Source organism: Urocitellus parryii, chromosome 1 (assembly GCF_045843805.1).
Source record: "Urocitellus parryii isolate mUroPar1 chromosome 1, mUroPar1.hap1, whole genome shotgun sequence".
NCBI classification, from domain to species: Eukaryota; Metazoa; Chordata; class Mammalia; order Rodentia; family Sciuridae; genus Urocitellus; species Urocitellus parryii.
Genome location: NC_135531.1, coordinates 43,738,619 through 43,755,897, shown reverse-complemented (window position 1 = coordinate 43,755,897; position 17,279 = coordinate 43,738,619). Strand labels below are relative to the sequence as shown.

Sequence of the window (17,279 nt, the reverse complement as noted above, 5' to 3'; positions counted from 1 at the left end):
AATGATCTGGGCAATCTGAACCACTTTTTTAAACTGTAGAAGCTAAACTTCTCCCAGATCTATGGGGTTAGAAACCCTGTGTATAGAGTCCAGGCATCTGTGGTTTTAAAAATTTCCCCTGGTTATTCTGAAACAGGCCAAAGCTCAAACTTCAAGGGTTAAGATTTCCAGAAATAACACTTTCTGTTTTCCAGGCATTCTCTTGATGCTTTATGCATATTAACTCATGTACTCCTCACACTGAGCTGTAAAATGGGTATTTATTGCCCCCTCATCACAGAGGAAGAAGCCTATGCAAAGAAGTTAATAACTTGCCTGGAGTCACTGAGCTAAATAGTGGCAGGGTTCAGGAAGGGGCAAACTAAATGCTGACTATCTCCCAGCATAATCTATGCATCTAAAAAGCATGACATATAGGTAGCCAGGAGTGAAGCAGTTTTGAAAGTCCTGGGTGAATATATGTGAAATTAATAGAGTAAGCACTGGATGATTTGGGTTCTTGAAGTGCATGCCTAGGTGACATAAAGTGGGCCTGGGGAATAAGTTGAACCTGAAGACTCATCTTGTCCATCGCCTTCCAAGGATACCAAATTGGGAGAAGGTGGGAGAAGAAGGGGGATTCTTCTCAGGTATCTTCTTACTTACTACACTGCTTTCTCTTCTCAGATAAGTGGAAAGACCTTCATCTTCATTTGTAGACCTGCAACTGTCTATATGTCTAATGTCATGTTTTTATACCAATTCTAAGAGCCCTGAGAATCTTCTCTTGAGCCCCTTCTGTTTTCCCTTACAGACTCTTGACAGTCCTGCTGCAGCAGTCCAACCCCAGTGAGATCAATCACCAGGACAATGAGGTGAGTCACCTTCAGGCCACAGGTGGCCCATTTGCTTGCCAGAGTGGAGGGAAGGGCTCTTCTGAACCCTGGTTCTTCCTCTCACAAAGGAGGAAATGGAGCACATTTTTGTGTTCCTACTCTGAAAGGGTAGGTGTCTCCATTGTTAATTCTCAGGAGGAAATGTGGGTGTGAGTAGTTCTAACAGGGAAGGGCTTTATTGCATTAAGTACATTAGCATTAATCATATGACTGAAATTTTGTAATTTCCCTCTGGACATTGAGAAATAAATACTGCTCTCTCTCCTGTCTTCTCGAGTCCCTGAAACATAGATGACAAATGATGGCTCCAGATGTGTTCTCTCTGAGCAAAAGAGGACAGAGAGTGAGTCATTCCAGGCTACCTACTCCAGAGGCCACATAATTAATCTCAGTGATCTTGCAAAGGCAATATCATGGAAAGCTTCCCAAAAGTGGGATGCCCGCACCCCTCTGCCCTTGAGTAAAGTTCATAAGAGAAGGTGGGTCGGACTCTACATAGCTGCCCTGGAATAGCTTAGGTCTTGTTATGTATCCGTAACACTTTTAAAAAGCAGCATTGATTTTCACTAGTTGGCCCAATTTAACAAGCTTCTTAAAACCAATTTAAATACCTGGTGTTTGGTGGAATTTCTTTATAAATTTGTGCTTGGTTTGGCTGCACTTTCCCCAAGAAGTTCTGGTAGTATTAAGAAGGCTTTAAAACATTAAAAATGCATTTAAACAAGGTGCCACACTACATTGTTTTTCAAGAAAGCCAGCTGGCCAGACAATAGGGTGGGGGTGGAGCCCCCCAAGAGTTTCCTCGTGCACTGGACCTCCATCTGTCTTGAGCCTTTTGGTGAAAGGCCTCCTCCTGACCAGCATTAATGACCACAGCAAAAAGTCCCTGCTTGCAGCTTGGGTCTGAGGTTGGATGCCTCCCTGTCTCGGATCACACAACGCTTTCACTCCCCAAATGTTCAGTGGTTTGAAGCCAAACCTCAGAGGACAGAAGATTGCACTGTTTTTAAACTTCTGCTTTAAAAATGAGAACCGGGGATGAGACAGTCCCCCTGATCACTCTCTGCCCATGGTATGAAAGCAGGACACTTGAGTGGTCAGCAGATCGGGAACTTCTATATCTGAGGCCAGTTACCAAACACTTCCTCCACCTCCAGTCCTGGCTGTCACCCGCCTACCATGATTCTTATTTAGGAAGGTGACCAGTCATCCATACCCTAAAGCTAAAGTCCACTTACAGACTTCAACACTGTCCACCCCTCAGTTGAACTACGGCCCCTCAGCAAGGCACAGTTCTAATTTCTCCCCACCCTGGGAGGCTCTAGGCTGGTGAACAATGATAGCAGAAGCAGATCTCTTGAAGAATACTCATTGTAATACCTTGCAGATAAAAGGTGGTAAAGTCCTTGATTTTTCCTCATGCAAAGTGGCCTCTGTGAAAAAGACTCCTCCTGCTATTACACCAGCATTTGGACCCCCGGGTTTTAAGCTCAGAGAGCAGCAGCCTCAAAAGAAACACTTTCTTTTCGATGTCACAGCTTCCTCTTCAGACTTTGTCACAGCAGGTCTGAAACCCATCTAAAACCAAGTGTTAATGCTTGCCTGTGTTTTTCATAATATTTATGTATTTAATACACAGTTATCCCTCTGTATCCATGGGGGATTGGTTCCTGGACCCCCTTATGATTCCAAAACCTAAAGATGCTCAAATCCCTTATATTGAATGGTGTAGGCAGGTGCAGTGGCACATAGTTATAAACCCAACAACTCTGTAATTTGAGGCAGGAGGATTGCAAAGTGGAGGTTGCATCACAATTTTGCATCCTTTGAAATAAAAAATAAAAAGGGACTTCAGACTTAGCTCAACAGTAATATGCTTCTGAATTTAATCCCAGGACCGCTAAATAAATAAATAAAGTCAAATAAAATAAATAAAAGGATGTAGTATCTGTAAATAGCCTATACAACCCCCCATACACTTTAAATCATCTGTTTTGAGCCTTTTGGTAAAAGGCCTTCTCCTGACCAGCATTAATGACCACAGCAAAAAGCCCCTGCTTGCAGCCTGGGTCTGAGGTTGGACGCCTCCCTGTCTCGGATCACACAACACTTTCACTCCCCTCTAGATGACTTATAAGATCTAAAACAATGTAAATGCTATGTAAATAGTTGATATACGTTTAAGGAATAATAATAAGAAAAAGTCTGTACATGTTTAGCACTGACACAATTTTGTTTCCCAAATATTTTCTAACAGCAGTTGATTGAACCCATAGATATGAAGGCCACAGATATGGAGAAAGAGATGCATGTGTACACAGACATGTACTCATATGTGTGTATATTACATATATGCATATATATATGTATATGTAGTTGCTAATATGAGCCAATTAGTACATATTTGCAAAGGTGGAAGGGGGAGATGATTAAGAAGTAGAAAGAACACAGCTGAGGCTTTTCATTACTTTCATTTCATATTTCTCTTCTCAACGTTTTGAACAAACACTCTTCTTCCAATCAGTTTTCAATGAGCTCCAAGTACGAGGTAACTTACAAATTGTATATGGGGGGGATGCAGGGATAACATTTAAAACAGATAGACCCACCCTACTTCTGCTAAACACCCAGAAGCAAGAACAACAAGGCCAGAAGCAACGAGGAAGAGGGTAAGTTAGTGCTGGTGCCGCATTCCAGTTTCCTGGTGACAAGAGCACCGAACAGTCATGACATCTTCCAAGTTTAAAGTAGTTATTTTCCAGAAATGACTGAAGGAACACAAGCTTATCAACATAAGGGTTAAGGGCTAAATAATCAATTAGTAGAAATCTGACATGATCAACAGATTATTAGATTAAAAACTGAAATTGAAGAATGGAGAGACAAAAAGAGAAAGAAAAAATAATTCCTGAAACCATCCTGTGACTGCTCACATAAAACGAAACTTGATGCCATTTTATTTCAGGGTAGTGAATGTCACTTTAGAGGCCGTCCTGATCTGAACTCAATGACTATTTTTTTTTCCATACCCACCCTTGCTTTTTAAAAATTTAAATATTATTACCAGTAATGCTAGAAAGTCCTTGATTACTTCTACCTGCCACCTTTGCCCTCTGGTAGGCACTGTCTGATATCTCTTTCCCAATCTTTTATATATATTTACAGAAACAATGGAGTATCGCATAAAAGGTATCACACTCTCTGTTGTTCTACAACCTTGATTTTTTTTTAACTTAAGAATATATCTAGGGGCTGGGGTTATGGCTCAGCGGTAGATCACTCGCCTAGCAAGTGTGAGGCCCTGGGTTCGATCCTCAGCACCACATAAAAATAACTAAATAAAGATATTATGTCCAACTATAACTAAGAAATAAATAAATAAAAAGAATATATCTAAGTCGTGAGATTGAGACATGAGGATTGCAAGTTCAAAGCCAGCCTCAGCAATGGCAAGGCGCTAAGCAACTCAGTGAGATTCTGTCTCTAAATAAAATGCAAAAAAGGGCTGAAGATGTGGCTCAGTGGCCAAGTGCCCTGAGTTCAATCCCTGGTACCTCCCCCCAAAAAAGAAGGTCTTAGAACTCCATCCATGTTAATAGGTAGAGCCTTTTAATGGTTTTGCGGTGGTCCATACTACAAAATGCTTCTGTTTAGCCATTCCCCTGTGAATGAATATTGAGGTTGTCTCCCATTTTTCACCATCATAAACACTATTAGACATCTCCTTGAGTACCTTATGAAAGTATTTCTCTAGAATCGTCAGGTAGCAGAGAGTGTACGTTTCTATTTTATTACACGCTGCCTAGTTATTCCCCCACATAGCTGCATCAGTTGATAGTTCCACAAGCAGTACCCTTTTCAGTTCATCACTGGATTTTCTTGTTTACTTGCACCATCCTGGTTAATGAGTTTGCACCTCATTTCATTGGTATAATTGTCTGTTTTATATTTTCTTTTCAGACTTGCCTGTTCACATCCTTTGTCAATGAACCTATTGGATTATTCTTCATTTTCTTATAGATTCACAGGAGTTTTATTTTATAATCAAAATAGTAATCCTTTGCCTACAGTTGAGTTTAAAATATTTTTTCACAGTCTGTTCCTTACTTTGGAACTGTTCATAGTCTTTTCTTCTAGAGAAATTTTAAAATATGATGTAATCAAAATGATCATTTTTTTCTGTTACTGCTTTTGCTCTTGGTGTCTTCTTAAAGAATGCCTTCCCTACTCCTGAGAACTTAATTACAGTAAATGCTAAATTTTCTTTTAGTTTGTTACAAGATTTTTAAAAAATTTGTGCTTTCCTTTCCGAACGCTTTATTCTGTTCCGATGATCTGTTTGCTTTTCTTGTTTCATTAACCACATTGCTTAATTGTGAAGTGACTTCTTTACATGCTATCCAACCACAATGCAGAGTTTAACACTGTAGGAAAGGTGGGATGGGTCAGATTGTCCTTTGTACTTTTGTTCTCATCAGGACCTCATGAGAATCATTGACACAGACGCTGGCCTGTTGCAGCTACAGTTAGCAAATCTCTAAACAACTGAAGCCTAACCTCCTCTGCTCTTATTTTAGCTTTGACAGGAAGAGTACAGCATCAAGAGTGGCTCTAAGAGTTGGGAACATAAGTCAGTGGTAGAGCACTTGCCTAGTGTATGAGCAGCCCTGAATTCAAGCCCTAATACTGGGTGACAGAGGGAGAAAAAAAAACTAAAGTGACTCCGAGCTGTTAGCATCTGAGTTAGAACTTTGAATGCATTTATCTAGAGAAGTGCCATTATACATAGTATTTATAATATATTGTTGATTCCATGCACATTCTTCTGTTAGTAAATTTTTATGAGCAGCCTGACAATCCCAACTTCAATTACAACAGCACTCTGAGAAAATAAGTCCAAGTTGCAAAACCAGATGTGAGCTTTTGGACATAATCTTAGTACCAGTTCCATTTACTACATTCCTAAGATATAATCACAAGCAGACATTTTGTGCTCCAAAGGCAAAATCAGGAGAAAGAGACCCTGACTCTAAAAATCTTCTCACTTTACAGTTAGCAAAAGGTAAAATAATAAAGCAAATGTTTTTAAATGCACCCAAATTTTTATCCTAAAACTGAATGTCTCTTTTAAAAAGTAGAATAAGGTCAGTATGACTTAGGATTTCCCGCTCTCCCCCGCCCCAACCCCATGAATATCTAGAGGCAGACCACTGATTTCCCATCTTTGTATCCCTAGAATCTAGTTTGGTAACTTACACATGGTGAGACTCAAAAAATATTATACATTTATATATATGTGGATGGATGGATAGATAAATAGATAGATAGATTTAATCCTGGGATTAAATTCAAGAAAAATCCATGTTATTTTGTTTTATGACCCTTTCTCCTTTTGTTTTATTGACTCAACTTAATTACCCATTTTATCTACCAGACCTGACTCCAGATCAAATAATGTTAGTTATTTCCAAAATCGACTCCCCCCAAATAAGATTTTATGTCATTTTTAAAAATATTTATTTTTTAGTTGTAGGTGGACACAATATTGTTATTTCTTTTTTATGTGATGCTTAGGATTGAACCCAGTGCCTCACATGTGCTAGGTAACCGCTCTACCACTGAGCCACAACCCCATCCCCAAGATTTTATATTATTTATGGTCTTTGAAAAAAATGTCCTGCAAACTGTCATGTGTTGTTGAAGCCTAGGGACCCAGTCTCTGATATTCTTCAGAAACGGTCTAAAATTACATTAAAGAAATATATAGGATCACAAAAATCACTTATACTAAAATAGAGTCATTAAAATGTTTTAAAGCATAGCCAGGCACAGTGGCACACATCTTTAATCCCAGTAGCTCAATAGGCTGAGGCAGGAGGATCCTGAGTTCAAAGTCAGACTTAGGAATTTAGCAAGGTCCTGAGCAACTCAATGAGACCCTGTCTCTAAATAATGTACAAAGTAAAGGGCAGGACTGGGGATGTGGCTCTGTGGTTGAGGGTCCCTGGATTCAATTCCAGTACCAAATAGATATATTCTAAAGCACAAATTTATTTTAATAAGTATAATTGATGCACTTTTAAATTTACATCATTCATTCCACTTTTCTAAGGAAGGTTTTCTATAATTTTTGTGGGGAATGGTCATCAGTGGCTAGGGGATTATTAGTATATGAATTTTTTATGTCAACCAGAACCAACACGGTTGTGAAATTCTAGATCCTTCAGAGGATGTGGAATGGTTTTGCTGAACCCTCAGCCACCTGCTATAATTCTGTCCCCTGGTGCACCAAGACAGGTGGGTACCCGACACCCAAGCCTAGCAAAGTTTCTCTGTGCCTTTTGGGGCTGGCTGGAGTTGGGTTAAAGCGTAGTTCTGAAACATGAAACCTGCTACACATTAAATCAGATTTCTGACTCAGAAAATAGAAAAGTTGTGGTGGTTTGCGGAGGGGGGGGGTGAATATTCTGAGAAGCTGATAGAACTTGTAAGCTCATAACTGAAATTGTAGTGGCTCAGGCTTGGGGCACAGAATCACTCATTTGAGCAAGAGCACTGTTCCAGAGCAACCTTACTGTGCACCCAACAGTTACAAGGTGCAATTAGTCTTCTCAGCGATCTAAAAACAGATCCTAAGTCAACTGAAGTTTAGCACTTCCCTTCAAAATGTTATATTCATAACTGAATGAGAATTATGCTTCACTCTGAGCCAATGCTTTTTATTTTTTAAAAGAAATGGGACTTTGCTGTCAAAGTCCCAAGGCCATCTGGGTGTTGTTGCAACACATCTGCAAGTGACTCCTAGATTTTCAACTCCTAGTTGCTTTCAAGGTCCAACTGAGTCTCTAGTGAAACTCTAGGGAGCTAGTAGGAAAGGTCTCCACAGTTTAAATACAGGGGGCTGTCTTTCTCGCATCCAACAGACTGATTTTGTTCTCCCATATGTTCAAGAAACCTTGATAATGTGCAATTCACTAGTTATTTCTAGTGAACATTTCTTGAACACCTAGTGTATGCTCAGTGCCAGGGACATTCCAGGGTGAATACACCACAACATCTGCCTTTACCTGTGTCAGAGCTTCATTGTGATTTCTGTCATTGCTGACTGATGACACCAGTCACCAAGCCTGAAGTCCACCTTGAAAATGGTCAACAACTACAATGCCTATAGCATCAATAGAAGCTGAAGAAAGGAGAAGGAGGCAGTTGTAGGAAACTGTTCCTAAAGAAAGAGTGTTGTGCAATACCAACCGCTGCCCATGAGCTGATTTTGAAAGTTTTGGTTTTCATATTATTAACTCTAAGAGGATTTATTTTTATTTCTCATTACTCAACTGAAAAAAAAATAGGCAACAGCAGGAAATTTCTCTTGGGTGAATGTTCACAAATTGTTTATATTGTGATAGCATTTAGAGAAGTAGTAAAGTAATTCAAGTCTCAATGTGGGGCCATTTAAAGGACTGTCATTCATTTCTAAAGGCACTGGAATTCAGCTCCTGATTCAAAATCACAAAGAAAAGAATTTTCCAGCACCTGAGCTTATTTCCAAAGAATATCAGGGTAAGGTGTAGAAAGAGCATTTTTCTCCAGAGTCGGAGAACCCTGAATTTGAATCCCAGACCTACTCTGTACTTGATCAGGGCCTTAAGCAGGTTAGTTACTGTTTCAATTTCCTAATATGTGAAATGGGTCTAAAAATACTCACCTTTATATAGGATCATTGGAAAGATTCAATGAGATAGAATTGATATGAAGATATGAAGTTCTTGGCACCACGTGGGTGTATCAAAAATAGCAATAGTTTTGTCATCCCATTCCTTTACCAAAACATGCAAGAAAATTGGTATTTGAAGGAGTTTTGTTGTTGCTTTAAGAGAATAACTCTGAAAAGTCTGGCAATTGTGTTTAGGTGACTACATAATTACAATTTAATTCACAACTACATTTTCTTACTGAATTCTCACATCCCTGAGTCGTGTTTCTGAATATAGTCATTGCTGTCTATCTCATCTTTGACAGCAGGACAAAGGACAAGATTACTTGTCAAAAAAATTCTACTATCAACTGATAAGTTGGTATCAATGATCATATTTGATTAATTCATTTGCTGTAAAGGAGAGGTCATGTTTTGCCTTTTTTCTCGGAGTGTATGATTACAAAAACGCAAAGCCAAATTTTATACAAGCAAGAAATCCAATCACTAATAGTGAGAAGTTATTCATCCATTTAATAAGTAGTATTTACAGCTTCTACAATGTGCCTGCCACTATTCTAGACTTTAGGGATTTAGACAGTCGGACAAGGGCCCAGATCTCATGACTTGAAAATTGACTCAGTCTTTAGTCCTGAATATTGTTGGCACTTAGTGATGAATCCAATGACTCTGAAGCAAATGGAAGTTAGAACTGAGAAAGGAGTGAGCCATGCAAAATAAAAATAAAAAATCTGATGCTCTCAAGTTTAAATTCCAATGGGCCCAGTTGAAAATGAAGAGGACCTATTAAAATGCACTGAGCTACTCAGCATTCCCCAAGTAAAACTTCAGCTGTTGGAATAAAAGCAAGACTTTCCACAGCATTCTTTTCCACAAGGAACCAATTTTTTGAAAAAGCCTCAAGAATATCTCTAGAGGCTCAGTATTATATGACATTTGAAACTTGAAACCTTTAAGGATTAAAATATGGAACTAGTTGAGGGGATTTAGCATTCTAATCCTAGGGCCCCACAAACCTCAAACCCTACATTCAGTTCCGTGCCGACTCGCAGACTTGGGAACTTCTTTAGAGTTCAGTTTCCTCTTCTATAAAATGAGGACAATTGCACCTGTCAGAGTTGACTGTCTGCAATAGCAACCCAAAATCTCAGTGGCCTGACCCAAGAAAAACTTATTTCTTGCCTACATTATGGTCCAAAACTAGTTGGCAGGATGGACCCGTTTGCCCTCATCAGTCAGGACTCAGATTTTTCAGTTACATAGTTCCATCATCCTCTAGAACCTTGTCTTTTCTCTGAATTCAGTTGTTGGATGAATAAAGAGAGAAGCTAGAGAGGAATACATGGTCTCTCTTCTGGGCCAGGCTGTAGGGTTTTTCCTCCCTTCTGTCTATATTTGAATAATCAGGACTCAGTCACCTGACGACTACACCTGTCTGCAGGAACTTTGCAATGTAGTCTGACTATATGCCTTGGAAGAAGAAATAGAATTTGGTGAACACAGAGTAGACCTCAACACAACAGAGAGGTGGTTTGGAGGATTAAGTAAGATTATATATAAAAGAACTCAGAAAGGTCTCTGGGTCAATAAGTACTAACTCTGGACTGTTATTACTGCATTCCTAACTAGGCAAGGTCTTTCTTCTCCACTCAGCTTATACTGGATGGAGCAAAGAAGGCCAAGGCAATGTCTCGTATCTGCAGGGATGACTATAAGGAAAAAAAAAAAGAGATAGAGAGAGAGAGAGACCTTTAAAGGTGTTCATGCCCTTTGCCTCCTTTAAAGACATCTTATTCCCAATTCATTTTGGATGCATTTTATGTAATAGAGAAGTGTGGGCAAGGAGAAGTGGCTATCTTTCAGAGTATACTTCCAAATCATACCAGTTTTGGGGGCCACAATTTTCCAGCATAAACTCATTACTATTAAGTTATTCCTTAACTATATGAAATTCTGAAAGAAGCTGAGGTTCACCAGATTGACTCTCCCAGCTTCCACAGTTTCTTTGCAACAGAATAAATAGGATCATACCAACATCTGCTATATCCTCCACTGTCTTTCCATTGAATTTAGAATTAAATCCAAATGGTTTATACAGCATCAGTATCTACCCTCCAAATTTCCCAGAATCAGCCCCTGCCTCCCTCTCCAACTTCATCTTGTTTTATTCTGTCTCCTACTCCATGCATGCATTCATTCAACAGCTATGCACACAGTCTCTATTCTAGGCTCTGCAAACACAGCAGTCAGAAACACCCCTGCCCTTGTGCTGGGGGTTTGCATTCTAGCATGATTCAGTCTTAGGGGACTTCCTTAAACATACTCTCTTCCTCTGTGGCTTGGTGCTGGATGTCTTCTCCTCCCCAATTCTTTTTATGTAAGTCTATTTAGAACAAGCCTGATCCCTTGGCTTACTCTCTAACACAGAACCTTGTGCACATACTTAAGAGCATTTACCAATCTACAAGATCCTCTGGCTTGTTTGCATGCATTTATTGTCTTTCTTTACCACCGTGCAATGCCCATGAGGGCAAGGTCTTGTTTATCTTACTCACTTTTGTATCCTCAATACCTATTTGCCTGGCAAAAAAACAGAAGCTCAACAAATATCTGTTGGGTGAATTATTTAACCAATGAATGAACGAGCAGTAACCAGCCCAACTGCCCAGTGCAGGGAGAAAGCACGAGCCCCGGTTTCCTTGCCGGGAGCCTGAGCTCATCTGTGCCCCTCTGACTGTTGTTTTGCAGGGAATGACGCCACTCCACTGGGCAGCTTTCCACAACCGACCTCAACACACCCAAATGCTGTTGAAGAAGGGGGCAGACCCCACCCTTGTGGATAAGGACTTCAAAACAGCTCTCCACTGGGCAGTTCAGGTGAGAGATTGACCAGTGGGCCCATCTCTAGTTTATATGTATAAAATAATATGAAAGATTTTTTAAGCAGGTCGAATGTGAAGGATGGAATTATCACAGGTACAAGGCCTGGTGTGGATATGACAGAGCAAGTAGGATGCACTCTGCCCTTCTCCGCTTCTTTTAAATCCAGAGGGGCAACAACAAATCTGTCACTTTAGAGCCTCTGCCTTGCTGTCTGTCTGTCTGCCTGTCCCCCCCCCCCGCCCCGTCATACACACACACACACACACACCACCCTCTCTTTCTTCATCTCAGTGCTTGCTGCTGGCTTAACAGTAACCTTCAAAGGATTACTGGGACAACCCCTTCAGTGTCTTTGAATCATGACTCCGACTCTCTTTCTTCTATTAGAGTCCTGCACAGAGGACTCATTGCAGGTGATCCTAAACTCTGTTCTGAGCCGTGAAAATAGTGGCCCTTGATCATAGAAGGGGGTCAATGCCAAAACACAGAACCAAATGTAAAATGACAGAAATCAGAGTAGACCTGCAAAGTCTTGAGTCCAAAGAGGGTAAAAGAGAATGAGGGAAAGAATGGCAGCTAATGTGTACAGCAGTGCCTTCCATTTTCAAGGGGAATGATTACCTGGTGTAATAAATTAATCAAGAAGTTATCTGTTCCCTCCTTCAAGGAGCACAGAGCGCAGTCCTATGCTTCCTTTAACAGACGTGTGAGACCACTCTGTCTCTGGATGCGTAAACACAGACGTCCCTGGTGTTGTTTCCATTGACCCAGTAAAAGCACCCTTTCAAAACTGCTGCCAGCATCCTTGTGAGAGTCGTTTCTGCGGTCCTGACTCTGGTTTCACTCATTGTTTTCATGTGCCAAGCGCAGCAGAGGTTGGCACCTGGGACTTTCAGGACTGACACATGTGCCTGGTTAAGGGGAAACAGAAGTGATTTGGAAACTGCTGTTTTTGTCCCTCCAAACTTGGCTTCAGTTACTCTGTACCAGAGCCAACCTCAGGCTAAATTGCAAAGTGAGCAAGACTTGTTTTTGTCATTTCCACCTGCCTTAAGCACCCTCCCACATACTTTCAGTATCTAATCACCCCCCAGGCCCGCCCTCCCTGCCAGTCTGTGCCCAGGGTCCCCAGAGCTGGCGTCTAGCTAATCACAGGCCACCACTGTAGCAGTGGCCCCAGAACCTGGCTGACTCTCAAAAAAGTGCCCCATGATGTTGGTTCTCAGCTAAGGTGAAAGTGGCATCAGGATCAAGCATTTTCTGTATCGTCAGCCTCAATACCTCTGCATTCTGATTCCATAGTTCTGGGATGTATGTGCCTTTTGGAAAATTTCCCCCAGGTAATTCTGACTGACAACCTCTCCCTACCTCTCCTCCAGCCCCAATTTAGAGCTGCTGTCCTAGACCTGGCCTTGCAAGGAAATCACTAACAGTACTTGTGACATTACAGATTCCCTGACCCCAACTCCAGACCTTTTGAGTCTGATTCTGTGGGGATAGGACCACTGTTCTGATCCTCTCAAAACCAGTTTTGCAAAACTAAAAGGACAGCATATTCAATTCAGAAGATATGAGTTTGTATTGACAGACTTGGGTTTAATCTGAGGAGAGTCACTAATGCCTGTTTGGCTTAACTATCTAGGTATCTTTGGGGGGTATGAATGAAGCCAGGCATATGGAAGTGATATGGAATGTGCTATGGAATTGGAAGAGCTAATTATTTTATTCCTGATTTCCTCCCTAAAATTGTGGTTGTCATACCCATGCCTTCATATCCCAACTCTCTACTTAATGATACATCTTTCAACTTGCTACTTTCATTAGAAGTCATCTGAAGAGCTTTTAAACAAGACTGGTGCTCAGGACCCAAATATTTTAAGATTCTCATTCAGTTGTTCTGAGGGAGAGCTCAGGCATCAATATTTTTTAGAGCTCTCTCCTCAGAAAATTATAATGTATAGCTAGGGTTGAGAACGACTATGATAAATGAATCAAATTAATACCTTATCCACTTCTAACCATGATGTTTACATTTTGTCCATGATTGTATAAATGTAATACCACCCTCATTTATTTATTCAATCACTTAATAAATATTTCTTGAGCATCTACTGTGTTTCTGGCACTGGTGGTAAAATTATTAACAAGACAGGTACCTTTTTGTACTTCCACAATTGTATGCAATATCGTATGTGTAGTTGTGTGAGTATGTTTGCATTCATTTTAATGAGGAAGGAGTCCACTTCTTTTTTTTTTTTTTCAGTTACTCAGTGAGAATCAGTGACTATCCCTGAAAGGTTAAGGATCATGGCTTTGCTCCGCCCCCTTTGCTCCCTTCTCTGTGGTTAGCAGTAAAATTCAGAAGCATTCGTTCTGCTCTTTACATTGCAAAGACAAAGGGTAATTCCAAATGTCAGATGAAATCATGATTACACTCACTTTCTTTAGACTTCTTGTTCATTTATAACACAGGACAGCATTGTACTCCTTAAAGTTTTTCCACATGAATGATTCTATTTCCCATTGTCACTTATTCCTTTTGATGAACTTCCTGTTTTTCTATTGAACTATATAATGAGATCCCATTTAAAGCTATAGTACTTTGAAATAGTAAAGCCTTTGTATTTAGCCCAGTTAACCAAAGCAGTAAATGATTGAAACATCAGGTTCAGAAATATGCTGGTTAGACTTCTTGCTCCCATGTCTTAGGTCCCTTGGTAGCTGGTGATCCCCTTCAAGAGGCCCATCACTGTCTTTCTCACTCCCCTAACTGCTGAGAAGATGCCACTGCTTGACTGTACCTGGACTAACAATGTCCGGGATTACATCCTCCCCATGACAATCACCCCAAATGGCATCTAGTTCCTTAGGGACATGTCCCTTATCTACCTATGATGACACCAACTTATCAGGAGTCTAGCCTGGTATCTCCCTGCCTCATCTCCCTTTCATTCCTTAACTAGACATAAGTTTATTCCTGAGTTCCTCTCCCACTGTTCCTAGGAGAGCTTATCAGCTCCTGTGGCATCAACTACCCTACAATTCTGAAGAGTCTCAGACAATAACTCCAGCTATGACCTCTCCTAACCAGAGACCCACATTTCCAGCTCTCCTGAGCATCTCAAAATGAATCTTTAATCCTACCTTCCTATCACACATCTTCATCCTCCCAGTAGCCCAAGCTGAAGACCTCTATATACTATATATGAATATATGAATACCATTTCCTTATCACCCTTCACATCCAGTTGGTTATCAAAACCTCTCAATTGGGGCTGGGGATGTGGCTCAAGCGGTAGCGCGCTCGCCTGGCATGCGTGCGGCCCGGGTTCGATCCTCAGCACCACATACCAACAAAGATGTTGTGTCCGCCGAGAACTAAAAAATAAATAATAAAAAAATTCTCTCTCTCTCTCTCTCTCTCTCTCTCTCTCTCTCTCTCTCTCTCCCCTCTCTCACTCTCTCTTATTTAAAAAAAAAAAAAAAAAACAAAAAAAACCTCTCAATTCTACCTCCTCTCAACTTTCTCCCCTCCTTTCTATCCTCACTGTTCAGGTCAAGGTCCCAGTAGGAAAGAAATGGAACACTCAGATGTGGATCATTGAGGAGAGCATCATGAAGAGACTATTAGCACATAAAATATGAGCAGGTTGCCATTAGGTCATATGGGCCTAAAGAGCATGGAAAGGAGGGATTGGCTATGAAGATTTTTTATTTTTATTTTAGGGGATTAATTTGACTCACAGTTTCAGAGGTTCAGTCGATGGTGGGCCAACTCCACCATCTGAGGTGAGGTGAGGCAGAACATTAAGGTAGAGGGCATGGCAGAGGAAAGCAGCTCAAGACATAGCAACAGGAAGTAGAGAGAGGACTCCACTCACCTGAGAAAAAATATTAACCCAAAGGCACGTCCCCAGTAACCTGCTTCTTCCAGTCACACCCTACCTGCCTACAGTTACCAGCAGTTAATCTGTTTCAGTGGATTAATCTACTGATTGGGTGACAGCTCTCATAATCTAATCATTTCACTTGTAAACATTCTTGCATTGCCTCATGCATGAGCTTTGGGGATCACCTCATATCTAAACCCTAATATTTTGCCCCTATACTCCCAAAACTCATGCCCATCTCACAATGCAAAATACATTTAGTAAATTTCTAAGCGGTCCCAAAGTATTAATAGTTTCAGCATTAGCCAAAAGTTAAAGTCCAAAATCTCATCTGAGATTCAAAACAAACTCTTCAACCGTGAGTCAAGATCAAAAGCAAGTTACATTATGGCACAGACTAAACATTTCCTTTCCACCAGGAGAAACAGCAGCATAAAAGAAGGGATGGAATCAAAGCAAGAACAAAATTCCACAGAGGAAATAAGTCTTGTAGTTCCACATCTGGCATCTGGAGCACATGGCATTGTTACCTCAAAAGGGTAGCTCACCCCTGTGGCCTTGCTGACTTTAGCGCATATGGCCTCTTTCTTGGCCTGTCTCTGTTCAATTCCTGCAGCTTTCTATGGTAGACATTCCATGTTACTGGCATCTCTTAATTTCGGGGGTCTCTACTGCATCTTAGGCTTCCTTCGTACATCTTTACACGTTGCCCTCACAGGGGTTATTGGCAGAGATTATTCTTCACATCCAGTTGGTTATCAAAACCTCTCAATTCTACCTCCTCTCAAGTCTCTCCCCTCCTTTCTATCCTCACTGTTCAGGTCAAGGTCCCAGTAGGAAAGAGATGGAACGTCAACTCTGCTCCACTTTTCCTGCCTCTCATGCTTTCCTTTGAAACCTCGGTGGAAACCTCCATGACCCCATGACTTTAGGATTCCTGAATTTCTATAGAACCTACATCATGTGATTTCACAAGCCAAGGTCTTGTGCCATCCTGAGCAGTATCTGAGCATCCTGGGGCCACAACTGCAGCAACCTCTGAGTGCCGGGTGACTAAGCATAAGGAAACAAATCCTTGCACCACTCCCTCTTTCCATGGTACCCCCATGGTCTTTCTCAAAGGAATTTTTACTTTTACACCCTTGAGCCTGAGTAGATTTGGTATTGCCAATTTCTGAGATTCCCTCAAGCCATTGTTTTTGAGTAAAATACTTAGTATTTCTTTACGGGCTATAATCTCTTTAATAACCACAGCTCCTTAGCTCCAGTTTTACTTGCACTTTTCTGGCCAGACTCAAGTCTTTCTGCTTCTTATTATCACAGTAAACTTTGCAAAAAGTCACCAGCAATATCCATGCCACCCCCAAATGCTGTGCTGCCTTGAGATTTCCTCTGACAGTTTAATTAGTCCATCACCTTTAAATTCAGCCCCACAGAAATTCTTAGGACATGAAAAATAGGCAATTTCTTTATCAAAATGAAACATGAATGGCTTCTAGTCTAATTTTCAGTAAAGTCCTCCTTCTCCTCTGAAACCTCATGAACACAGTCTTTACTATCCATAGTTCTACAGGCATTCTGGTGTTTTGAGCTTTCATCAGAATTGATCATTAAGCTCCACTTAGAATATTTTAAAGATTTTCCAGCTTGCATCTCTAAAAACATCTCTAAACTTTTTAAAAATTCTTCCCTCTCTTAAACTAGCTCCAAAGTCTTTTGAACCACATGGTCAGGTTAGTCACAACAATTAACCTTAGTACCAATTTCTGTTTTAGTTAGCTTTTTATCACTATGACCAAGAGACTGACAAGGACAACTTAGAGGAGGAAAAGGTTTATTTTGGCTCATGGTTTCAGAGTTTCAGTCCATGGATGACTGACTCCATAGCTCTAGGCCCAAGGTGAGGCAGAACATTGT

General features: G+C 40.7%; 1 protein-coding gene across 1 annotated transcript in view; it reads left to right on the top strand.

The window, feature by feature from the left end:
* Positions 1-17,279, top strand: part of Ankrd55 (ankyrin repeat domain 55) — a 73,054-nt gene that overhangs the window by 17,746 nt on the left and 38,029 nt on the right. Inside the window, exons 4-5 of the mRNA XM_026385952.2 lie at positions 794-854; positions 11,338-11,466. Coding sequence (XP_026241737.2) covers positions 794-854; positions 11,338-11,466 — 190 coding nt within the window. The remainder of the gene's footprint in view (positions 1-793; positions 855-11,337; positions 11,467-17,279) is intronic.